The sequence below is a fragment of the Ictidomys tridecemlineatus genome, chromosome 1 (genome assembly GCF_052094955.1).
Source record: "Ictidomys tridecemlineatus isolate mIctTri1 chromosome 1, mIctTri1.hap1, whole genome shotgun sequence".
In the NCBI taxonomy this organism is placed as follows: Eukaryota; Metazoa; Chordata; class Mammalia; order Rodentia; family Sciuridae; genus Ictidomys; species Ictidomys tridecemlineatus.
In genome coordinates, this window is record NC_135477.1 from 116,406,708 (window position 1) to 116,432,998 (window position 26,291).

At 31.8% G+C, this 26,291-nt stretch overlaps 1 protein-coding gene across 1 annotated transcript in view; it reads right to left on the reverse strand.

The window, feature by feature from the left end:
• Tmem232 (transmembrane protein 232) overlaps positions 1-26,291 on the reverse strand; it is a 186,356-nt gene that overhangs the window by 135,339 nt on the left and 24,726 nt on the right. The window contains exons 8-9 of the mRNA XM_078022291.1: positions 18,378-18,501; positions 17,364-17,616 (exon numbers count right to left, since the gene is read on the reverse strand). Coding sequence (XP_077878417.1) covers positions 17,364-17,616; positions 18,378-18,501 — 377 coding nt within the window. The remainder of the gene's footprint in view (positions 1-17,363; positions 17,617-18,377; positions 18,502-26,291) is intronic.

Consider the following 26,291-nt stretch of genomic DNA (forward strand, 5'->3'; position numbering starts at 1 on the left):
GTGACTGAATAGATGAATAAAATCAAGATCCAATGGGAAGAGGAAGAAGATAAGGGGAAAAAGGAAAGGAAGGGTAGGGAGAGTTGCAAGGGGGTAGATATGATCAAAGTATACTATATGCATGTACAACTATGCCACAATGAAACTCTATGTTATGAATAATTAAAATGCCTTAATAAAAATAAGATACAAAGATATCTGCCTACAAAAGAGTCACTTTATTTTTAAGAACATTTATAGACTGAAAGTAAAGGCATGGAAAAATATATTACTTGCAAATGGTATCCAAAAGAGAACCAGGGTGGCTCTACTTACAACAGAAAAAGATTGACTTTTAAGTCAAAAACAGTCATAAGAGTTGAAGAAGTATATTATTTAATGTAAAAGGATCAATCCACTAGGAAGATGTAATAGTTATCAATACATATACAACCAACAGCAGAGCACGCAAATGTATAAAGGAAATACTGATGACAGACTAAAAAAATATGACAAGACAGTAAATAGTAAGTAATTTTAATATCTCCCTTTCAATATTAGAGAGAATTAAAAAATAACAATGAAACAACAGACTTAAATAACAGTGAAGACTTAGCAGGCCTCACAGACATATAGAGAACATTGAACTCTCAAACAGTACAATATACATTCTTCTCAAAAAAAAAAAAAATCCCCAAGGACTCATTAGACCACAACAAAATCATACTACCTTTTCCAACAGCATGGAATGAAATTACAAGTTAATAGCAGAACAAAAACTAGAAAATTTGCAAATTTATATGAACTAAAATACACTTTTGGGAAATCATTGGGTCTTGGAAAAAATCAAATGGGAAACTACAAAATATGTTGGGACATGCTAAACAAAATACACAGTATTCTAAAACGTATAAATGGTGCAACAGCAGTGGTAAGAGGGACATTTATTGTGATAAATGTTTATATTTAAAAAGAAAAAAGACCTGAAACAATCTTAAGTTAACTTTCCAAGAAATAAGAAGGGAAAGATAGTGAAATGAGATGGACATCATTACCCTGCGTACATGTATGACTGAACACATGGTGCAACACTATGTTGTGTACAACCAGAGAAATGAAAAGTTGTGCTGCAATTGTGTACAATGAATCAACATGCATTCTGCAGTCATATATACCTAATCAAAATAAACAATTTAATTTAAAAAAAGAAATAAGAAGGGGATAAATAAAAAACAGTCAAAATTGACAGAAGAAAATGAAGAAATAGAGAATAGAAATTTTTAAAAAAATCAACCAAACTAAGTTTTTGAAAACATGTACACAATTGACAAACTTTTAGCTAGACCAAGAAAAGGATGCAGATAAAATAAAAGATGACAGAGGATATATTACAAATGATGCCACAGAAATAAAAGGGATGAAGAGCCTACTATGAAAAATTATTATATCCTGATTGGACAACCTGGATGAAATAAATACAGCTCCAGAAATACACAACTTACCAAGAGAGAATCAAATAAATAAAATCCGAACAGTTCTGTAACCTCACACCAAAGTAAAACCACAAACCAGATGATTTCATTGGCAAATTCTACCACAAATTCAAAGCAAAATTAATACAAATTCTTATAAAACCTAAAAAATATAGAAAACAAAGCACTTTTAAACTCATCATATGAAACTGTGTTATACTTATGGTATTGGCCTACAGACTGACAGAAAGACCAATGGGGGGGGGGAAAAATATATATATATATATATATATATATATATATATATATATATATATATATATCTCCATCCATCCATCCATTGGGAATGAACACTCTTTTCAAAAAATGGTGCTGGAAAAACTAGTTATCCACATATAAAAGGATGAAATTACACCTTTATTTTATACATATACTAGAATCATTTACAAAAATCTAATCAAAATAGATTAAAGACATACATAAGATATGAAGTTTTACAACTTCTGAGGAGAAATGGGGAATTCTTGTTGACATTTGTTTGGGCAATAATTTCAGAGACACCAGAGCACAGGCAACAAACAAAAATAAGCAATTAGAACTACGCCAAAATGAAAATCTTCTGCACAGCAATGGAAGCAATTATCAGAGTAAAGAGACATCCTGCAGAATGGGAGAGAATATTTGCAAATTATACATATGATAGGGTATGTAGGGAACTCCAAAAACTTGATAGCAAAAAAAAAATAAGAAAAAGATAAAGAAAAAATACATAATCCAACACAACAAATAATTTTGTAACAAAACAGGCAATAGATAAAACAGGTATTTCTTAAGAGAAAACATAATTGGTCAATGAGTATATTGAAAAAAAATGTTCAATCTCACTAATCATCAGGGAAATGTAAATCAAAACCACAATAAGGTATCACCTTATCCCAATAAAAATGACTTATCAAAAAGACTAAAGATAACAGTGCTGGTGAGGATTGAAGAAAAGTGGTCTCTTGTACACCGTGTAAATGAAAATTAGTACAGAATTAGAAAATATTATGGAGGTTCCTCAAAAATGTAAGAACTGCTAGGTGATCAAACAATCCCACTGCTGTATATATCCAAAGGAAAATAAATCAATATATTGAAGAATACATCTGTGGCAACATATCCACAATAGCCATAAAGTGGAAACCACCTAAGTTTCCATCAAAAGATGAATGAATAAAGAAAATGTAGTACATATAGACAATGGAATACTATTAAGTTATTAAAAAAAATAAAATCCTGTAATTTGTAACACCATTAATTGAACTGGAGATTAGTATGCTCAATAATATAAGTTAGACACAGTAAGACAAGTATTGCATAGTCTCCCTAATACGAGGTATTTAAAAAGGTTGATGTCATAGAAGCTGAGGGTAGAATGGTGCTTACCAGGGGCTGGGGAGAGTGGGCAGAGTGGGGAAATGATCAATAGGTACCAAGTTATAAGAAGATAATAAAAAAGTTCTGGTTTGTTATTTGTATAGTAAGGTGAACATATATTATGATAATATACTGCTTATTTCAAGAGCCAGAAGAAATGATTTTAATGTTTTTACTATAAATAATGTTTGAAGAGATATGTTTGTTTATCCAGATTTGAACATTGTACAATTCATACATGTATCAAGACATCTGATGGTACACCACAAAAATGTTCCATTTTTATGTTGTCATGTATCAGAAAAATTTTTAAATAAAAATGGGTAAGGTCTAACATAATGATAATAATTTACATTCATGGTTACTCACAACTAAAAGAAAGAAGTGAAAAGAGTATTGAAAATACAAATAACACAATGGCTAGTGATTTAGAAGCAGATATGATGCCTGGAACTGTAGCAACCTTTTACGAAATTGAATCCATAAAAAAAGTTAAACATAATGAGAATAGTGGAAATAAAATCATATTTGCATACCACATATATACTAAAGGGTTATTCTCCAAAACGTATAAGGTACTCCTAAAACTCAATAGCAAAACCTCCCTAATTGCTTGATTAAAAACAATGAATAAAGGATTTTAAAAGATCTTTCTCTAAAGAACACATACAAATGGCCAATAGGTATATGAAAAGATGTTCAAGTCAAAAGATAAGTGTTGGCAGGGGTGTAAAGAAGTTAGAAATTGTTTATACTGCTGGTGGGATTGCAAAATGGTCAGCTACTATGGAAAACAATATGGCATATCCTCCAAAAATGAAAACCAACTGCCAAATGATTAGCTATACTACTTCTGGATGTTTATACAAATGAATTAGAACCGGGTTCTTGACAGATTTTAGCATTCTCATGTTCATTGATCCTGCAATATGCAATGACATAAATAAACTTCGAAGACCACAAGGCAAGTGAATTAAGCTAGTCACAGAAGGGCAAACACTACATGATTCCACTTATATGAGGTGTCTGAAACAGTGAAACTCAAAGAAGCCAAGAGGAGAATGGTGGTTACCAAGTGTTGCACTAATGGGAGAGTTGCTACTCAATGGCTGTAAAATTTCAGTTATGCAAGATGAATAAGTTTCAGAGATCTGCTGTAAGCCATTGTGCCTATATATAATAACACTCTATTGTAAACGTAAAACTCCATTAAAAGAGTAGTTCTCAGGTTGTACTCCTAAAATATATTTTACGAAAGAATACAATGACTATTAAAGATGAACTTTTAGTTATATAGAATGAATGAATACACTATAGATATCTGCTGTACACCATTATGCCTATATATAACAATACTGCATTGTACACCGAAAATCTATTAAAAGAATAGTTTTCAGGCTGTACTCATAAAATATTTCTTTAAAAAATATTATAACGACTATTAAAGGTAAGTACTAAAAGTGTGAAATGATATGTGTGTGTGTGCGTTTGTGTGTGCATCTTTACATAAATCACACCATAAGGTTGAAATAGCTCTTCACTCAAAAATCTTAAGAAATGTCTGGAACAAATGCAGGAATAATGTATTAGATCAAATTAGAAATTTCTCTGTCTATGAACATATTATCAAGTTACTCTTAATGGATGGGAGGGTAAAAACAAATGTGGTGTTAGGATATTAATATTCATTTCTGGATCATATTAAATATGAGAAAAAATCATTCTGAAGCACACTGAAGGATCTTAATATAATTTTACATCATACAACATAGGAAGTTACAAGTATCTAGTGAGTTATTTTTATTAATGTACATATATCAGTTTCTTAATTTGAACAGGAAGCCTAAATCCCTTTTTTTTCCTGTACTAGGATACATTGTTACAAAAATTTGTTTTTTAAAATGGCATGTTGGGATTAACTTTAGTATCTTAAATACTTAAGAAATATTGCATTGCTACTAGTTCATGGATCTTTTCCCTCTGTGTTCAGCTGTCAATGGGTTTTAGACAATTGAATCAAATGGGATAATTTGTTTGTTCATATTTCAAAAGCAAATATAAGATTTTCAACTCCCTTATTTTCAACTCCTATTTTTAAGTAGGTGAAGATCTTACATGGTGAAAGCATTTTGATTAATCCAGCATGTTATTTCAGCCTCTCTCAACTAAAGGCATAGTAGTGATAATATCAGCAAATAAACAGAACAAGGTGGTAGATCCTTTTAGTTTAAATATGGACAGGGTTAGATTGATTACTTCATTCATAGAAATGACAACAAAACATCTTGAGAAGAGTAACAACATTTTTTAGAAAAAAAATTCAAAATGCTGGTAATCCATTATCCTGATTATTTTGGACTTTCTGAAAATCCTCAAGTAAATTTGGAGGGTGAGTTCTGACCTTTAGAGTTAATAGTAGTGTTCTACAGACCACAGATTAAGCCTTGGTTGCTGAAGCAGTGTTGATGTTAACAGAGTAAAAATGGTCAGCTTTTCATTTATTTGTTAAATGTAACTTATTTTCACTTATTTGTTAAATGTAACTAATATTAGACCACAAAGTATAGTTCCTACTCACGGTTGGAAAAATGGAAATACAAGTGAGTAGTGTATTTGGCCAGAGAACCTATTCTTCCTTCACCTCATACTTAAAATTTCCAGCTATTATCATTCATTCTGAACTGAAACTATTCCCCTCTGCCTTTCCTGCAGCCCTGCTCAACCAAGGCTTCAGTAAATAGAAAACAGGAAAGAGCGCCTGAGGCACTCCTCACCCAGCCTGCTCTCTTTGAAGCACTGATCTCAGGCCATATTCCTGGAAAGTCCAGCTTCAAGCCCTTCTCAGCTCACCTTGAAGTACTAACATAGACAAGAAAGAGGAAGGTACCCTGCTATGGCCTAGAGATTCGACCAACTCATATCAAAGAGTTTCTCAGTGAAGTTTATAGATTTGGAGAAATGTGTTTGATGTTCCAAATAGGGACTTGTAGGTCAACCTGTAAATAGCTCACATTCCACCACAGGGATCAGTGTAGAGAGACATACAGGTCAAGTTAGGATTTAATTTTGGTCCAGTTTCAGCCATCTAAAAAGTTCAGAAACCACGCTGAAGGCTGAGGATGGCAGTAGTAATTACAAGTGGTATTTCATTCAGTATCATCATTTCTATTTTATAACATGTATATATGATTTCCAACTTTCATTTGAATTTTAAATTTTATCATTTTTTCTGCATAGATATTATGATCTTTGTGCAGTTGTTTCTCATCATGTCTTTCAAGAACTGTGATTTTTCTCTTATTTAGTCAACCTTGCTTGCTTAGAGGTCAAAAGGTATTGAGCTATATTTTATTCTGGTTATTTTAAAGGTTTTAATTTCTGAGGACTTTTTAAACTTTTTATGTATAGGTATGGTATGTGCTAACTAATTAACTTTTAAAAGGTTAAATGGATAATTGATTATCAAAACATAATCTATTGATAATCCATTATTTCCCCTATTAGTTTGAAATGCTACATTTATCAAATGTCAGCACAGGCACCTTTTTTCCATATATATGCTCACATACATGCCCACATATAAATATAGACATATATTCACATACACACAATTACACACACAAATGTAAACCAAGAAGTATTTTAATCTAAAACAGTCTTATGAATGAGATAAATGATATCAAAGGCCAAAGCCGATCAGCATGCCTTCCTTGAAGACACACCATAGCATCCACCTCCTGTTAGTGGACACTTTACAAGTGTAATGAGCCGTAAACTAGGTAGGTAATCAAAGGTCAAATTTTTGTTACTCCTCACAGATCTTGAGACTTAAGACTTATTGTTCTGTAGTACTTTATTAGTACTACAGAACAATAATCAGATGCATTAAAATCAAATCTAATGTTATAACACCCTTAAAGGAACACAGTAACTGAGCTGCTGAGGGCTATTTTTTTTTAAATCAAGAAAATAAGAAATTAGAGGAAATTAAACAGCCACACAATTTCAGTGGAAAAATTATAAAGTCATAAAAAGTTGAAAAAGTGGTTTTAGACAAATATAATTAGAATAATCCAATATCAGGGGCTGGGGATGTGGCTCAAGCGGTAGCGCGCTCACCTGGCATGTGTACGGCCCGGGTTCGATCCTCAGCACCACATACCAACAAAGATTTGTGTCCGCCGAGAACTAACAAATAAATATTAAAAAAATTCTCTCTCTCTCTCTCTCTCTCTCTCTCTCTCTCTCTCTCTCTCTCTCTCCTCTCTCACTCTCTCTTTAAAAAAAAAAAAAAAAGAATCCAGTATCCCAAAAATGACAATTCACCAATTTTAAATGATAAGGACAGAAGTTGTCAACATAATGGAGCTTCATATTTATTAAAATATATACATACACATATTATATATGGGTAAGTTGAAAGTAACATAAAAGTCATTGGGTGATTATGAAAATAAAATAATATACAACTTTTAAACTAATGCTAAGAATCAAACTAATGTTAGACTTTTATGAATATCAAGTATATACAAAACCCCTCTGGCATTTGATATGTCATTGAACAAGAATGTCCACCCCAAAAGTATAAATACTATGACTATTCAGATTGCTAATACTATGGCTATTACACACCTTGTAGATAGTGAAATATATTACTGTTGCATTAGTATGTTGCATTGATATCACAAACTTGACATCTTTTTTAATTGTTAAAAGAAGTCATTATTATTGTTATTTGCATACTTGAGAATCAATTCTCATGGGTCAGAACAAATGCCTTTCTTTTCACCAAACATTTGCTCTCCCAGGCTTCCTTGTAGCTAATGATGACCCCTGTAAACAGTCTTGTCAATTTCATGCAAGACACAGTCTTCTAGGGTCTTCTGGGAAATCTTTTATGATATGGCAGAAAAATTCCAGAAGAAAGCATCATATAACATACATAAATAGGAAAAGAATTAACTACCTGTCAAACTCACCAGAAAATTGCTACCTTTAGATGTGTCAATCAATAAGGCTTTTTATTTATTTTTCCATATTTTATTACAATTATATACAATGGTGGGATTTGTTGTTCTGTTTTGTTCATGCACAAAACATAATAATGTAGTTTGACCATTATCATTCCCCAGTACTTCTCCTTTCCCTCCGCTCCTCCCTACCCCTGGTCACTTTTCTCTACTTATCTCCTTTCCATTTTCTTGAGATACCCCCCACCCCGCAACTCCAGGTTTCCTTTCCTTTTTCCTCTCTAGCTTCCACATACGATAGAAAACATAAATGTGGGTTTTTGCTTAACTTAATGTTCTGAATTTGGCTTATTTTGCTTAAAATAATGGTCTTGGGTTCCCTCCATTTTCTTGCAAATGACATGATTTTATTCTTTTTCATGACTGAACAAACTCCGTTGTGTATATGTATATTTATCCACTTATCCACTGATGGACACCTACTCTGACTTCATAGTATGGTATTGTGAATTGTGCTGCTATAAATGAGTATGCAAATATCACTCAAACAAAGCTTTTGTAGGAAGGATGAGTGAGATGAATAAATACTATGTCCCAAATTTGAAGTGAGCATGACAGATGATGAAAGAGACTCAAATTATTACTGAAGTTAGAGTATGTTAAATTTTATACAGAGGAGTAAAACAAACAAAAGTGGTAATGGAATCATTTTAAATGGAATTAGATATGTCTTTAATGTTAATAATAGCAATGTGCTCTGTGGAGACTCTGGTGACCCAAGTCATAGTGCAGTGAAAGTCAGCAATGAAGAATGTTATGGATTGCTACTGCAGGGATAAGAGTAAGTTTTCACGTTTTGGAATCATGATTTATATAACTTTTTATCTAACTATTTATCTAACAAATATTTGATAGAATATATATCAAAATATAAATTTTTGTTATAGTTTTTTATCTTTTTCCTGAGTTTGAGTACTAACATTTGGCAAGATACTTTTTCTGCATGGATAAAGTATGATATTGGAATTTCTTGAAAGGATCATTTTGCTAAAAGTCTTGTATGGTGGTTTGTTGTTCAGGGATTCATATTTATTTTGATTTTGTGACTTGCTAATTTGTTTTCAGTGTTCACAAAAATACAGAATCATCACCTATTTTTATACTGTACTTCATAGTTTTGCATAGAATATGACAGTATATCAGTTTCCTTTGGAATCCAGTATGTGGCATATTCCTATTGCATATGCAAATAATGGGTTTAAATATAAAGGGATACTTCACAATCAATTTCAATATATACCTGCATGATGAAAAGTGCCTAATATTTCCAAAATTATGAAATTAAAACTCATCATATACACCAATGTATCTATACATAAAAAATATGGAAAATGTGAATATCATGTTTTAAATATAAATATAGATAATTTTATATTTTATTTGGGAAAATCTGTTAGCCCATTATTTTACAATTATCATATGGACTAAAATATTATAGTTTTATATTTAAGAAACTGCCCATTTTTTTCCTGAAGTTTTCTTGCCCATTTTCTTCCAGACTGTCTATAAACAATTTTTCTACTTCTTTTGACAATTTTATTGCAAATACATTTAATTTATAGATTAACTTGGGAAGAAAATAAGAAAATTCATATTCATTTATTTCAACCCTCTTTTCATCTCTTTTAAATAAAACTTTTTTTATAACACACATTCTTTGAAATTTTGTTTTGCTTCTGCTGTTAGTAGTTTATTTTTGTGAATTATTTTTCTATTTTGTTACTGTTGATATAGAGGAAATTACCAATAATATGTTTCATGTAACTTTCCACTTTTAATATTAATTTCAGTCTTGGATATTCAAAGCAGACATCAAGATCATCCACAAATGTTTTTTCCAATATTATACTTGTTTCTTTTTCTTGTCTTACCACATTGGGTAGAATATCTAGAATGTGCTGAGGTGATAGCTCCCCGTCAACTTAAATGTTACTAATATTTCTGTAAATGAATCTCTGCTCCTAGGGATAAAGCAGAAAAGGTTTGCAAAAACTCAATGACATTTTTGAGGTAGGAATCTATAGTCATCAATGATAAGCCCTATTTTCAGTGAACAGGGTTCCAAATGTCTAAAATAAGAAAAGAATGAGTTTACTTAGCAAGTCTAGATAGTTTGGTGTCCAGATGAATTATTCTCATGGGACAGTTTTGTCAAGTGCTACTAAAGATTTTCAATGTGTATAAAGAAGTACAGGTTTATCCTGAAGTTCAAGTGCTATTGTATACATCAAACATTAGATCTTAGAACCAGGATGTCATTGCAGGCAGCTGGGTTTCCTCAACAGCCACTTAAATTTTCTTGTTTATTTAGCACCCATCATCCTCTTTCTTCCAATCTTCATCTTCTTCCCTTTTCCAAATTTTGACTTAAAAAATATACGCTTCAAACTAAAGCTCAAATCGTACGTTCCTTAATCAATCATACATATATTTATTAAAAGTTTTCTAAAAAATTTCTTTGGTGCTCTATGGCCATTAATATAGAGTATTGAATGTTCAAATTCACATTGTAACATTTGTTATGCATAAACAAACTGACAGCTTCTATCTTTAAGATTAAACAAATGTGTGCTAGACAATTTAAAAAAAATAATGAAAATAAATGGATCATTTATATACTCACAGAGTATTTAAAAAACATTTGGAATTGGAAATTTTATTTCATAGTAAAATCTCTACAAGCATTATAGTGTCCTTTCCCTTTTTTTATTCACTTATATATTCTACATGCTTACCAAGTGTCTGAGTGTCTATTCTGAGCAAGGCAATGTGTTAGGTAATGTGTGAGGCAAGGGACATTTAAATACATCTTTTTTTTTTTTTTTTGCCCTGAACAAAAAATAAAAATTGATAGACTAAGCTTTGCACAGATAGCTCATTTCTTTGAAATATAATTTATCACCTTCTTTCTTGGTAATCTGAATCACAATTTTTAGCTTGACTTAGTGATACTTTGCTTAAAAAATATTCCCATTAAGTGTGGATATCACTATCCTTAATATTGTACTATAGTGTATTTATACACCACATTTAAGTATATCACTATACTTAAGACCATGAGAATATAAAAGAAATGCTATGTAATATTTTCTATGAGAAGACAGTAAGTAGGAGATGAATAGTTGCCTTTTTTGTCTTTCCTTCTACTGTCTGGAAAGTGTTCTGGTAGATGAACTCTCACAGCAGAACATGGCTGTTCCCTCGGGATAACAGAAAAACAAGGAGAATGAGCCTGCTCCAAGAACTCCTTATGCGCTCCCCTCCCCCAACCAAACTGGGATTGCCTGTTGTTTATGTCAGAGAGAAAAATACTGTTTTGTCTTACATAATGTATTTTTCTTACATGTATAAATATTTGTTCATAACTTAAAAGAGATATAAAACATTTATTTAAAATGCAAGCTATCATGTGATAAAGTTATTAGTATAAAAGGAAGCTCAGAGAAACATGAGGTTACATGCCAGCAATAAGCTGGGGTATTAGGAGAGGTTAAAGACTTGGGGTGAAGGGTTGCAAAATTTAGTAAATCAGTTATTCTGGTCAACGTATATTTTTTACATGTTCACAGCATCTAATAAAAATATGAGTATCAGAGAGAATAAATATCAAGTATCTATATTCAATTGGACTATATTATTTTTTTGTTCCTTAGGACATATAATAGTATCTACCAAAAATTTTTTTTAAATATTTTATGATAAAGATATCTTTACTTCAATTGAATATTTTACTATTTTTTTAAATATTTCAAGCATGACAGAGGATACCTTTACTTTATAAGGCTTAATTAATTTTTAAAGAGTAGCATTTGGCTTTCTTAAATACAAGCCATCTGTATTAGCAGGTTGAGAGACTGCTTCAAATGTGCAAGGCTTTTGCAGAAATTGTGACATTGGTGATACCTCTTTGGAAAATTACAGATTTTTTTTCTCTAAAGAGATTGACAGAAATAAAGAATGATATACTGAGCAAAATGAGTTAATAAATAGACTCACACCTATATCCAAAGGAAAGCAGAAAAGCTGCATGTTTAGAACACCTATATATAGGTGTTCTAAAAGACATGGAAGAAAGCATCAGAAAAGATGTCAAAGGGAAATCTGCAAACAGATCCCAAAACAAGCACTGAGAAATAATATAATGGATCATACAGCAAGTAAAAATGATTAATGCAGAAAAACTTCAATAGCATTAAAATAAATATTTTTTTTTAGTTGTTGATAGACCTTTATTTATTTATATGCCATGCTGAGAACCTAAACCAGGGCCTCACACATGCCAGGCAAGTGCGCTACCACTGAACCACAGCCCCAGCCCAAATAACATTTTTATAATTGCTATTTTTTTTTGCAATTTCATAAGTAACACAAGGCCAGAATTCATTAGGTACTCTACCAACTTGTTTTTAGTTTTCCAGTAATTGCATCTGTTTTAAAAAGCCACGTAGTGAACTGAAATATTTTTCATATTATAAATATCTAGGTAGAGCAATGCTAAATGAGTCATGAAGCTGTATTTCTGATAGCCCAATTCTGTATTGATAAAACCACAGTCCAGTCCTGATTATACTTATTGAAATTTTTATGTCACATAAACTGAGACCAGAATGCTTGAAATTCAGGAGCACTGAACATAAGTTGTACCTATGCAAAGGTGAACATCCTAAAAATAACATCACTTCGAATGCACATATGTGTAAATTTCTATAACTTGGTTTGTTCTCTACCCGTTCTCTCTCTATCATCGATTATAGAATTGAAATCTTGCTCAGGTATTGGATTGTTATGAATTTCAGGAAAACCGAGGAGATAATCTTGAATTGCCTAAATGAACCATATTAATTCCATTCCTATTTCTAGTCAGCATGTGATACATTTCTGGCCAATAAGATGAGAGGCGATTAGAAACTTTAGAGCTGAAAAACAAGATCTGTTTAACATCCAAAAGTCAATTAAAAGACTGGAGGAAAAATACATATGATCACATATAAATGAAAAAGATAAATACCCTTTCATGATAAAAATACTCAAAAAAAGTAATAATAGAATTTCCTCAAACTGATAAAAGTCCTCTATGTAAACCCCCAAATTAATACTTAACATGAATGCTTTCTTCAAGAATTCCAGCTATTATATACAGTGACATGGTCACATCAATGCTTATAGCAGCTCAAGTCACAATAGCTAAGCTATGGAACAAACCTAGGTGCTCTTCAACAGAAGAATAAATAAAGAAAATGTGGTATATATACACAATGGAATATTACTCAGCCATAAAGAAAAATGGAATTATGGCATTTACAAGTAAATGGATGAAACTGGAGATCATCACGCAAAATAAGCCAATCCCAAAAAGCTAAAGGCTGAATTTTCTCTCTGATATGTGGATGCAAATACACAATAAGTTGGGAGAAAGGAAGAATAGAAGTTCATTGGATTAGACAAAGGGGAATGAAGGGAAGGGAGGGGAGATTTAAAAGATGAGAATAGGAAAAACAGTAGAAAATATCAGACATAACATTCCTGTGTTCCTATATGAATACATGACCAGTGTTACTCCACCTCATATACAACCACAAGAATGGGAAGTTATGTTCCATGTATGTATAATATAGTAAAATACATTCTATTGTCATGTATAGATAAAAAGAAAAAAAAAGAATCTCTGCTGTCAGCATTTCTGTGCAACAGTGTCATGAAGGTCCTAGAGAAGACAATTAATTATAAAGAAAATAAAAGTCATTGAGTTTAGAAAGTAAAAAGTCATACTATTCTATTTAAAGATGGCATAATCTTGTATATAGAAAATCATAATAAAATCATAAAAAATGTGGAAAATTAATAAATGAATTCAGCAAGTTTGCAGAATTCTAGGTCAATCTACCAATCTTTTTTATTTTTATATGCCAAAAGACTTTTGACACCATTTTAAAATGTTTCTCAGTGTTATTTACATCTTTAAATACAAATGAAATAAACATGTCCATGATACATGGTGCACATAGAAATTATTGCTAGTGATAATCATAACATTAGCAACCACATTAAGAACCATAGTACCTATTTTAACATTTATGAGATCTTTACCATATATGAGATATTATGTCAGAATATATATGTATATATATATATATATATATATATATTTCCATATTTTTTTCTAAAAAACAAAAAGTACTATGATATGGATAAAATTATATTTTTGTTTGTTTTTGTTTTTGGTACCAAGGGTTGAACCTAAAGACAGTTAACCACTGAGCCACATTCCCAGCCATTTTTACTTTTTTAATTAGAGACAGGTCTCACAAAGTTGCTTGGATCCTCACTAAGTTACTGAGGCTGGCTTTGAACTTTTGATCATCCTGCCTTGTTGTCCTGACCTCCTGAGGTTACAGGCATGCACCACCATCCCTGGCTGGACAGGATTTTTAACACAAGGATCAGGCAAAGAAAGTAAATTTTAGCAAGACTAAATACTTTGATCTAGGATCATGAGATATAAGTGACAAATATAAAATATAAGTTCGTATGACCCAAGAGCTGATTTCTTCACTCTAATCCCAAAATGAAATTACTTGAAGGGTAAGATTATGAGGAAAATCATCTTCAATTCTATCACTTTTCAGAAAGTCAGACCCATCTTTTGCAGTGATTATGTTGAAAAGGCCACATGGAGAATACTGCTTTTGGAATTCTATATCCTGAGGTCTTGTGGAACTCATCCTTCTCACTAATGATCATGCATAAAGGACAAACCAGAGAAAAATAATTTTCTCTATCTGGAAAGTTATTCCGTGATGCTACAAAGAATTAAGCTCCACTGAAGCACATCAGTACAGTTTTTAACAATGCATTTGTTGAGTACTGACTTTTGTTGGTAGTAGCTAAAGGAAGCCAAAGACCCAGTAGAAGTAACCACTAGAGGAGATCAAAAATTTATGTCCAGAGGTGGTATATTCTCTGATTTTGACACAGAGAAAGAAAACATCAGAACACATCCTTGAGAAGTATCTAAGCAAATTGTCAACAGGTTACCAACTTCTATCGTTTCCCAAAGAAATTACAAAGATTCTATGAGAATTGAGGATTTCAAAATATTCAGAATTTTCACTAGACAAATGGCATTAGTATCACTTATGGCTTATACAGAAAATTTTGTATAATTCTGATATTCTCTTTATTTTGAATCAAGTTTCTAAAGGCATCTCACAGCTTAAAACATCCATTTGTCCACCTGTGCTTATAAAACATGGATGAAATTCTAGCTTATCATTTCATCGCTGGGTTCAAGACTAATAATAGAAAGGACATTGGTACAAGCAGAAACAGCACCCATTTCCTCTGTGTCACTTGCAAAGGCACAAAGTGATCTCCTTACAGCATCCCACCTGTTAGGCATTATCACCTTCTTCTCTATCACCATGTAAAGAACAAATGCTGAGACTTTGTTATCTATAGAAATGGCTCTTTGATCTGTAACATGATCTCACGGTACATACAATGACATCCAGAAATTCCTGGAGGGTTTATTCAATGAAGAATAACTACAGAAAAGTAAAGACCTTAATGACACTATTGCTTATAGTACAAATACATAGGTGCCCCTCTTATCTAGGGATACACATGAAAAGAATCAGAATTTGCTATTCTTGGATATCATAATTTCACTTAATATTAAATTAATAAAAATTAGAAACATGTATGCTCACTCAGATTCACAGAGATGAGAAAATAATAACTGTAGATTTTCTGTATCCTTAGTGAGTTTGAGTTCACAGATAGCTCTCTTTCATGTGTGGCACTGCTAAGAAGTAGGGAAATACACATGAATGCCTAGATGTCTAAGCAATGATCAGCAATAGATGATAAGCACTAATAAAATGTCTTTCAAGAAGTCATCCAAATTCTGGACCATCAAAATAAATTCTTCAGGGGAAGATTAAAATGCAGAAAAAGACCAAAAATGAGCAAATGAATGACACAATCATAAATTTTCTGGGGGAAAAAGTCAGATAGTTAAGAAGGAATAAAAATTGTAATATCCTCAGAAACACACACAATAACATCATCACAAAACTTTGCCAGAGGATAGATGTTCCTCTCTAGAGAGACACCAAGAGGCTTCTGGGAGCCAAGGTCCTCCCATGGAAAGCTGCCCAAAAAGATCAATGAAAGAAGCCAGGATGCACCAATTTACACAGCTAGACAAGAATTAAGGACTAATATTCATAGATTAGTCTGCTTGGTAGACTAAAAACCATGTGTTGAAGATTTATGATCATTATATATAAAAGTGTGAGTAGCAAAATAAATTAATACTTACCACTTTAATTTGTCAACTTAATAAACACTGGAGAAATACAATTTACATTTTAAAGAATAAAGATCTGTTTAAAATTGGCAGCAAGAAATAACAATAATTTGAAAAGTAGGAAATGGTTAAGCAATTTGCACTCAGAAATGAGTCTCCACTGTGCTAAATAAACCAAAAGTATATTGAGAGTAATTTTAAAACAGTGAACAACTTTTAAAGAGTGAAATTAATATCCATTACTCAAGTCTTACTGTTTAAAATCACATTTCAGCATAATTTATCCCAAATCAGTAAATTATGGATCTAAGGAAAGACAATCTTGCTTTCCTCAATGCTTTCAAAAATCTTACAATTATATCTGAAATTCAGTGATTTAATTACATGATAAATCCACTATAATTAATTGCCCAACATTATTTGCTACTATGCTAGAGTCTGGATTAACACAAATGCAATTCAGAAAAGATTCTCTAGTCTCAATTATCTCACAATTTAATGAAAATAAAAGTCATATAAACAACAGACTATAACAATATATAGACTGTAATGATTTTTATAATAAACCTACAAAGTTCAATCAAACTAAAAGGACTTCTAAAATTAATATTATGCTTATAGTACTTTTTAAAAATAAGCATATTTTATTCTACTAGTCCCCATAAACACCACAGAAAATGACCTTTACTTTTAAGATGTAAGACTCATACTCTTTGTTGGAATATAAGAAATCAGGTGTGAAGAATATACTACAATAATTTGAGTGCATGAGTGAAGAGAAATCCTCTGGCTAGGAAAAGAACAAGAGAGAAACAGTAGATGCCTATAAAAAAAATGGGGGAAAGAAGTCCTTAGGGGGAAAAGAATAAAAAAGAAGTGGAAATAAAGGTTATATACACTTCAAAAATTCTCCTAAGTTCATCTTTTCCTTCACACCATATAATTTAAATCATAAATCAAATGAATCTAGCTTTGTGTTTCAGCCATTTTAAAATTATTGATAAAAAATTCCATTTCATGAACTATTCTTCCCAGGAAGTCACACTAAATTTAAAGTTATTTCTCATTTCTTAATGTTAACGTTTTGTAAAGAGCATATTACTATACGTAGAAATGGACATTTAAAATATAACATGAAAATTATTTACTTACAATCATCTGATATTTTTGAAGAAAAGTATTCAAAAAGACTTAAAATATTTGTTTCCTGTAATTCTGGCTCTTTTTCTGATTTTTCCATGAATACAGTATTCTTTCGTGAACTATTACAGTCACAGAAACCAACAAGAGCAGTTTTTCGCAAATCAGAAGTTGCTGCATACAAGCAGATTTCTGCAACAATTGTTGTATATGTATAGATGATAATCCAGGTCCACGAAAGGTCATCAACCTTGCAGTTTTCTTTCTGAAGTAAGAAAACAGGTATTAGGAAAATCAGAGGACATTCTGTCATAATTAAGAACCATAAAAAAGTCTTCAAATTTCATGGAATTATTAAAAGATCAAAATAAATAATTTCTAAATGAACTCATTAAAAAAGCAATTTTCCACAGATATATTGCATAAACAGTAGTTCAAAATATAAAAACTGTAAATAGCATATAAATATATAAAGAACAACTTTTTAGTTTCTTTAGGAAGCAATAGAACATAAATTAATCCAATGCAATACTACTTTCTGCAATAATATTTTTAGTGTGTTATAGTTTCATGTATTTTTCATAGGAATAAAAAAAATTACAACTTTTGGAGAGGAATTTAAGACCCTTAAATACAGCTTATAGATCTTTCATGCAAAATTTATTTTTAGTAATTTATTCCAAAGAAGTAGAAATACAAATAATATGTTATGTTTGAGATTGCCAATACAACGTTTCTTGTAATTAATTATGAACAGTTAGAAAATAACTTAATGTTCAATAATAGAGAGTGGGTTAAAAAACTTATTTCATTTCCACTAAAATACAAATCTTAATAACATGTAATGACAATGGAAAAGTTTATGAAAAATAGTAAATGTTATATGCATATTTACTTTAAAATATAATTATTACAAAGTTATGAACACTAGGTGCCCTAGTATGATATATAATTTAAATAGTGGCAAAAAATAAAATATGCTTCTATTCAGGGGTCTTTTCACATTTAAATTAGTAATGTTGTTACCTGACTATGAAGAGACATAATGCTTGAAAGAAAATCTTTCACTATTTCCATTAAAGCTCTCAAGCAGGCCATGTTTAATTTGGCAGCCTCCCCAAGGACAAACAAAGCCAGTGCTGAGTCCAACCTGAATTATGAACAGATGACAAAGACTTTAATAGAAAATAACAATAATCAGTTTTAATGAATAAAAAATGAAATGAGTGCTGAGATAACCACAAAAACTTATTTTCAATAAAGATTGGTATTGGCTGGCACCAATTACTATAAGTGTTTATAGGATGTTTTGGTAAGATGTTTCAATTTAGAGTATGCTCTGACAAAATTCTGAGAAACAATACAGTCAATAGCATCTCTTCATAAATATGGTATGACAAGCAGTTGTGTTCTGCTGCTACAGAGTCCCCTTTTGTGACTGATTCCATAGAGTGAATATCAAGAAGAATATCTATTCTTCTCAAAATAGAGAACAAATTTTAAAAAATTATTTGCCTAAACATTCCAAAAGTTAATATTATTTGGTTTTGTAAAATTTGTAGTTTCTAAAAATAAAATTTATATTTCACATGAAGGATATACTGTCATGTATTCGTTTTTAAAATATCATACAATAACTAGGAAATTATACCAGCACTTTTTAGTCATATATATATATATATATGACTAAATATATATATATATATATATATATATATATTCTGAAAGTTTCAAGAAATTATATATTTAGTGCTATTCCTATCCAATTGAAAGAGACATACTTTGAAAGGATCTGACAAGCATCAAAAGTAAAATTGCCTCTATTTAGAGTTGCTTATGGCCTGGACTTATGGATTATTAATAAATTTAAGATTCTGTATATTTTATAAGCATTTTTAAATTTTACAACTGTAATATTTCAGGTCAATCAGTTGAAACCTCATCATCATTTTCAAAAGGAAATTCCTCTGATCAGGAAAGTTGCAGACAATTCTATATATTTGAATAAGGCTTTAAAGGCCTCAATGTGCTATCACACAAATTATCTCATTTGATTTGAATTTTGGACACATAAGACCTGTTAAAACCTTTTTTCTTTTAAATATTAGAAAACTGAGACATAGATAGGTCTAGGAGATTTGTCTGAGTTCACTTTTCTAGATCAGTCAACTATAACTGAAGCCTTTTCTAACATATGGATATTTAGTGCTTTATAATTCTTCTTTTCCAAATGATTATTTAAATACTCAGTATTTAACCTCCATGTGGAAAGTGCTGACTCCATCTACCTAACAGAACCTGAATTTTCTTCAAGATGGCAAAATATCATCAGTTAAGGTTGCCTCAAGATAGAGTGTTCTATCTCTCTTGGAGCAGTGATTATTATAAACATAGTATTTATCAAAATTCATAGATCTGTATACATAAAATGTGCATCTAAACTATATCTCAGAAAATCTGATTTAAAATTAACTAATTGAACTTCCTTAAATCTTGGAAACACTATATAATAGATTCTGTAAATGAGATATAAATGGAAGTATATTGTGAATGTCTTCTAGGCAAGTTATTATTTTTCTGGTTAACAAATAGATTAAATTTGGATAAGAGACCCTTTTTTCTCCTTTGTTCATCCTCTTGCTGCTCCTGCTAGGAAGGCATGCTTGACATGAACAGAAGCAGAAGAGCCATCATACCCAAGAAAGAAAATCATAGACTAGGAATGAAAGGGAGGCTCAAAGATGCTAGAGTCTTGAGAATGTCCTTAATCCTCTGCATCAGCATGTCGCTGCTTGTCATGTGCAATAAATACAGCCCAGCTGAGTAATGCAAGTGTACTCAGGTTTCTATCTCCCGTGAAGACCAAATTCAAACTGACACATTCGGCATGATGCTTATGAACACAAGACAGAATTGTAGCTCTGCCACTAATTAGGTGTCAGATGTAGAATAAATTATGTACCCTATTTCAGGCTTACTTATCTATACAAATATAGTAAAATCCACTTTTCAGAAAGTATTGTGATTTTTAAATAAGATACTCTGTAAAATGATTATGTTCAAAATGCTGAATTGGATTAGAAAAATTCCATTTCTTCAAAGCTAAAATATATGAGTTTGTAACTTTCTTTGATTATAAAGTTTTAGAATGATGGAAAGAAGTCTAGAAGATATCCAAGATGGACAGTGAGTTGTTCCCAAATATTTCCCATTCGTACTTCACAATATGGCCAAGGTAAAGAGGATAGTCACAGGCTTTGTAAAACTTCTTTTCCTCTGAATATACTTCATAATCACACAGTTTGGGTTCTTCTATTCTCTTTGAAGTCTAGAAAATTGTATCTAACCTAAGGCACTATGGATTGAAAAAGATCCTTCAGTGCCAGCCACCTGTGGTAGAAAAATGCTTCACCAGAAACACACTGTTTTCAATCAATGCTGCTGACTGCAAATTTTTCTATAAGCAAAAAGGACTTTGCCAAAAATAGAATAGAAGCATCAATACTTATAAACTGGAGTTCGTTAAAAATCAAAACTAAAAAATCAATGCACATAGAAACAAGAACTCAAATTGGATTCGTCTACAAATTTTAACACAGCACTATATTCTTTGTGAACTCATTATAATACAGAAAATCTCAATTATGAGTACATTGACTTGGTTTTACAATGCTATGAAAATAAACATGTACAAAGTCATTCTAACTCTTATAGATTTCCCCTGTGTAAAACTGAGACAGAGTTTAGTGGCTTATCTAAAATAATAATATCTATCTATTAATATGTATTTATACACACCCACACACATATACACACACAAACACACACACACGTATAAAGAGGTTAGGAACATCAGCATTCAAAAATTTCCTAGGTTTCCTTAGTCTTCTATACCTTTTTCCTCAATAAACAGATTGTCAATTAAAAAATGGATTAACAATATCTCCAATTAGTAACACTTTTACAACTTATTTGATGTTTAAAATAAATATTTAAGAAAATACTGAAAACATAAAAAAATCACATGACCTTAAAAACTAAAAGTAAAAGAAGGTTAATGAAACAGCAACCTATACAAATTTCCACAAAACATAGCATTGATGAAGCTGGATTAAGAGAAGCAATAAAGTGTACCCGTATGTCACATCCTGAAACACACAGCCACAAAGAAACTTAAAAGAAAAAAAAATAGAGAGAATATAATCTCATCTGTTGACTTTGGTTTTCATAAAATGAAAAAGTGTGGTGTATCCTTTACCTTGGGATATGATTTTCTTTAACCATCCAGAGTAATTAATTCTGCATTCAATTTATCTCTTCATATTTATTTAGAGATGGCAATACCCAAATGGTAAAATGTGTAGAAAACAGTGCTGTAGGGATGTGGGATTAAAGTGGGAGGGAAGAGTAGTGATATGACTGGAATCCAGGAGTGTTTTTGTTGGTTTGTTTTTATGGTTAAGCTTCCTGATAACTGTCCATGTTAGCATTGTAATTTTTAATAACTTAAAAAGGTTTTAACAGCTGTAAATACAAACCTCATATTTAAAAATATCAGGTTTTTATAGATTTCTCCTAGTTTGGGGATAAGTAAAATGAAAAGTAGAGGAGGGACACCTCCATAAGACCAAGCGAAAAATATGTCATAGCAAGGGCTAAAGAGAATATCAGTCTGAGTATTCAGAGGAGATCAAAACTCTGAAAATTATTTCTTATAGGAACCAGAAGATAGTTTTATAATCTTCTTAAGTATGTTTAATAAAACTCAGGAAGAAGTCACAATGAGAAGCCTGGATGCAAAGATGCAGGTAATATAGTGTGATAAGATATTACAAGGGAGTGAAGATTATGAAAACACAATGTGATCCATATAGAGGAAGTTGAATGCAGAAGTGACATTTGGAAGGAAAAAAACTTGAAATATCTTTCCATAATTTAGAGGAAAAAGTGACATACTTAGACCCATTACTGTCTAATTCCTTTTGAAACAACCTGAGATGCATAACATCAAGAAAAATCTTTGTAGTACTACCACAAAAGGGAATCAAGTGAGAGAGGGAGGAAGGGAGGGAGGAAGGAAGAGGGAAAGGAAAGGATAATGAAAACTTTAATGTTATAAAGAAAATGGAATCCAACCAAAGGAAAACTTTCTACTACTAAGATGTCCATGGTTTAATGAAGGGATCCATGAGAAATATCTGGGTTTTCCCATGATAATTAAGAATAACACTGGGCCCAAAGAGACAGGAGTTGAAAACACACAAGAACTGTGAGTAGTCAGTGGAATCCTTTGGAAAATGTAAACTGTTAATTACTAGTATTTGTTCACAGAGAAGCGACTTCTTTCTAGGCAAAACAGAGGATTTGCTTCAAGACCCTCCTGAGATGGCCAATGGGACAATCATTAATACCTAAATCCTGGTTACATGTCACAAAGGCATTCCTAAATATCCCTGGACTGAAACTAAATAGAAAAAGGCAAAAAAGCTAGCTTTAAACATTTTGTCATAACTATCAGGAAAAAGCATAGCAACATTTTGAGATTCAAAGAGGGAATTAAAAAAAACAGTAATCAAAAAGTCCATCACCAGACAAAATATACATTATGCTTTTTAAAGAAAAATTAAATTCAAGGTCTCACCAAATAAAATAGGTAATTTATATCCATACTTAGAAATTTATTCAAGACAATCAAGAAATTAATAGTACTTAACAGTTGAAAAAGGGGAAAAGCCTAATTGTAAATGGCTGTGAGTGGGGGAAAAAAGGTAAATTTTGTAAATATAACTTAATAATTAAATGAAATAATATATGCATAATTACTTTAGTGTAATGCCATAATTACATAATCTTGCATTTGAATAATTATTATTCAAATTATACATATATACAAATGTATTCAAATTATGCATATATAACATATTTTTTTATTTAATTACAATAATTTTGTGTATATTGGTGCTTAATTATTCAATTGTATTTATAAAATTAATTTTACTTACTAAAATTAATACTCAGAGGGGAAGGACTACATGAAAATCCAGTATTGAAACTATCTGCTTTAAGGGTTCTTTCTCCAGATTACAGAGGTCTGGATTATGTGGGACTGCAAGGAAGCCAGGAGGGGAGAACAAAGGGATGAACTGTTAGTCAAGCAATGGCTATTGCTTCATCAGGGAAAGCACAGGTGGGTCACTAATTGTTTCCCTCTGGTGACTACCTTCAGGCATTATTGGCTATTTGGTTCTTTGGTAGAAATGAATCCCAGACTCCTTTAGTCATTTTTTGCTCTTATTCTTTCAATATTATGGAAAATTATGTGACATTAATTGATGCTGCAACCCCTGTGCCATGTAAAAGCAGTTTAAAAAAAAATTTAAGCTCAAAAGGGACATAATGAGAGTTTATGTTGTAACAATGGAAGCAGAGTGTATGTGACATATTATTGGGGGGAAATACTTAGAGCAAGGAAACAAGTTAAGAATCTACAATAACTGTGATACAATAGGGGCCCAAACTAGATGACAGTGAGAACAGAGAGCAGGGGACATGTCCGATATGTAATGATATGTAATTAACGCATGCACAACACATTCAGATCCTGGATTAGATGGGGGAAGTGAGGTAAAGGAGATAAGCTATCTAACTCAATTAATTTAAGGGGAGAACATGAGAATACATAAGACATTCAGCAGGCAGGAGCCTGATTGGGGAGAAATTTGCTTAAGTCTGAACTAGCAAAACAGAAGATACCTAGGGAAGAACTAGAGTATAAAAGATGGCATCATATACTTATTTAAATCTCTATTTAAAAAAAACTCTTTGAAGTGGGTTTTATCTCTATATAACCTCTATGGACTTTGGTCCATAGAGGTTAAGTGGCTCACTCAAAATTAGACAGGTAGTGAAACAGATCTAAAAATCAGGTCTTCTCAATGGAGGTTGAAAGTGTTTGTTCACTGCTTGATAATTAGGCAATGCATAAGTCGTATGTTTATCCTTCACACAGACTAAATGATTATAAAAAGCACAGATCTAAAGATCAAAAATAAATCCAGGAAATGAATAAAATTGAATCCCTATCTCTCACCATGCACAAAAGTTAACTCAAAATGGATCAAGGATGTAGGGATCAAACCAGAGACTCTGCTTCATCTAATAGAAGAAAAAGTGGGCCCTAATCTCCATCACATGGGACTAGGCCCCAAATTCCTGAATAAGACACTTATAGCACAAGAATTAAAACCAAGAATTAACAAAAGTGATGGAGTCAAACTAAAAAGTTTTTTTCAGAAAGAGAAATAATATATGAGGTGAACAGAGAGCCTACATCCTGGGAACAAATTTTTCCCTCTCACACATTAGATAGAGCTCTAATCTCTAGAGTATACAAAGAACTCAAAAAGCTAAACACCAAAAAAAAATAAAAATAAAAATAAAAATAACCCAGTCAACAAATGGGCCAAGGACCTAAACAGACACTTCTCAGAAGAGGATATACAACCAATCAACAAATATATGAAAAAATGCTCATAATCTCTAGCAGTCAGAGAAATGCAAATTAAAACTACTCTAAGATATTATCTCATTCCAGTAAGAATGGCAGCCGTGATGAAGACAAACAACAACAAGTGCTGGCGAGGATGGGAGGGGGAGGGGAGGAGGAGGTACACTCATACACTGCTGGTGGGACTGCAAATTGGTACAGCCAATTTGGAAAGCAGTAAGGAGATTCCTTAGGAAGCTGGGAATGGAACCACCATTTGACCCAGCTATTCCTCTTCTCAGACTATACCCAAAGTACCTAAAAACAGCATACTATAGGAACACAGCCACATCAAGTTTATAGCAGCACAATTCACAATAGCTAGACTGTGGAGCCAACCTAGATGCCCTTCAATGGATGAATGGATAAAAAAAAATGTGGCATATATGTACAATGGAATATTAGTCAGCACTAAAAATAATAAGATCATGGCATTTGCATGGAAATGGATAGCATTAGAGCAGATTATGCTAAGTGAAGTTAGCCAATCCCCCCAAAAAAACAAATGCCGAATGTTTTCTCTGATATAAGAGGGGTGACTCAAAATGGGGTAGGGAGGAAGAGCAGGGGAAGAAGATTATCTCTACATAGGGGAGAGGGGTGGGAAAGAAAGGGAGGGAGAAGGGGAATGGATGGTGGAAGGAGCCCCTCATGGTTATACAAAACACATGTATGAAGATGTGAGAAAAAAAGAATAGCGTTACCTTAGATTAGTTAGAGAGAAGTGATGGGAGGGGAAGGAAGGGTTAGGGGGGATAGGAAGGATAGTAGAATGAAATAGACATTGTTATTACTGTGTGTATATATGTGACTGCATGACCAATGTGATTCTGCAACCTGTACACTCAGAAAAATGAGAAATTATATCCCATCTGATTCAAATGTATGATATGTCAAGGTCATCATACTGTCATGTGTAACTAATTAAAACAAAAAATAAAATTTAAATTAAAAAAAAAAGAAAAAGAAAATGAATCAAGAGTGAGAACTTACCTTAGTATTTCAACTTGTAAGGAAGGGAGGAATACTATTACTACAACTTTTGTTTGTTGTTAGACTGCTACATGAACATTAAAATTACTTGGTTAAAGATATAGACCATGTACATGTCAGTGATCTAGCAGGAAAGCAGAGGTCTTGCTGTCCATACAAAGCAACTAATTCTTTGATTCATTTTAATGCAAACACAAATACTATATGTCTGGAAAGCATTTGCCATGTGGATATAGTTTTAAACTGACAAGTTTTTTGGAATGCATTCATGGAGCGCATTAAATTGGCTACTTCACTTTGGGAGATAGAATTTTATACATTATAGTGCTCCACTGAAATGTCATACTGCATTTCTCAGCAGTCTTCATTGGCCGATAATTCAATTATAAACACAATTCATT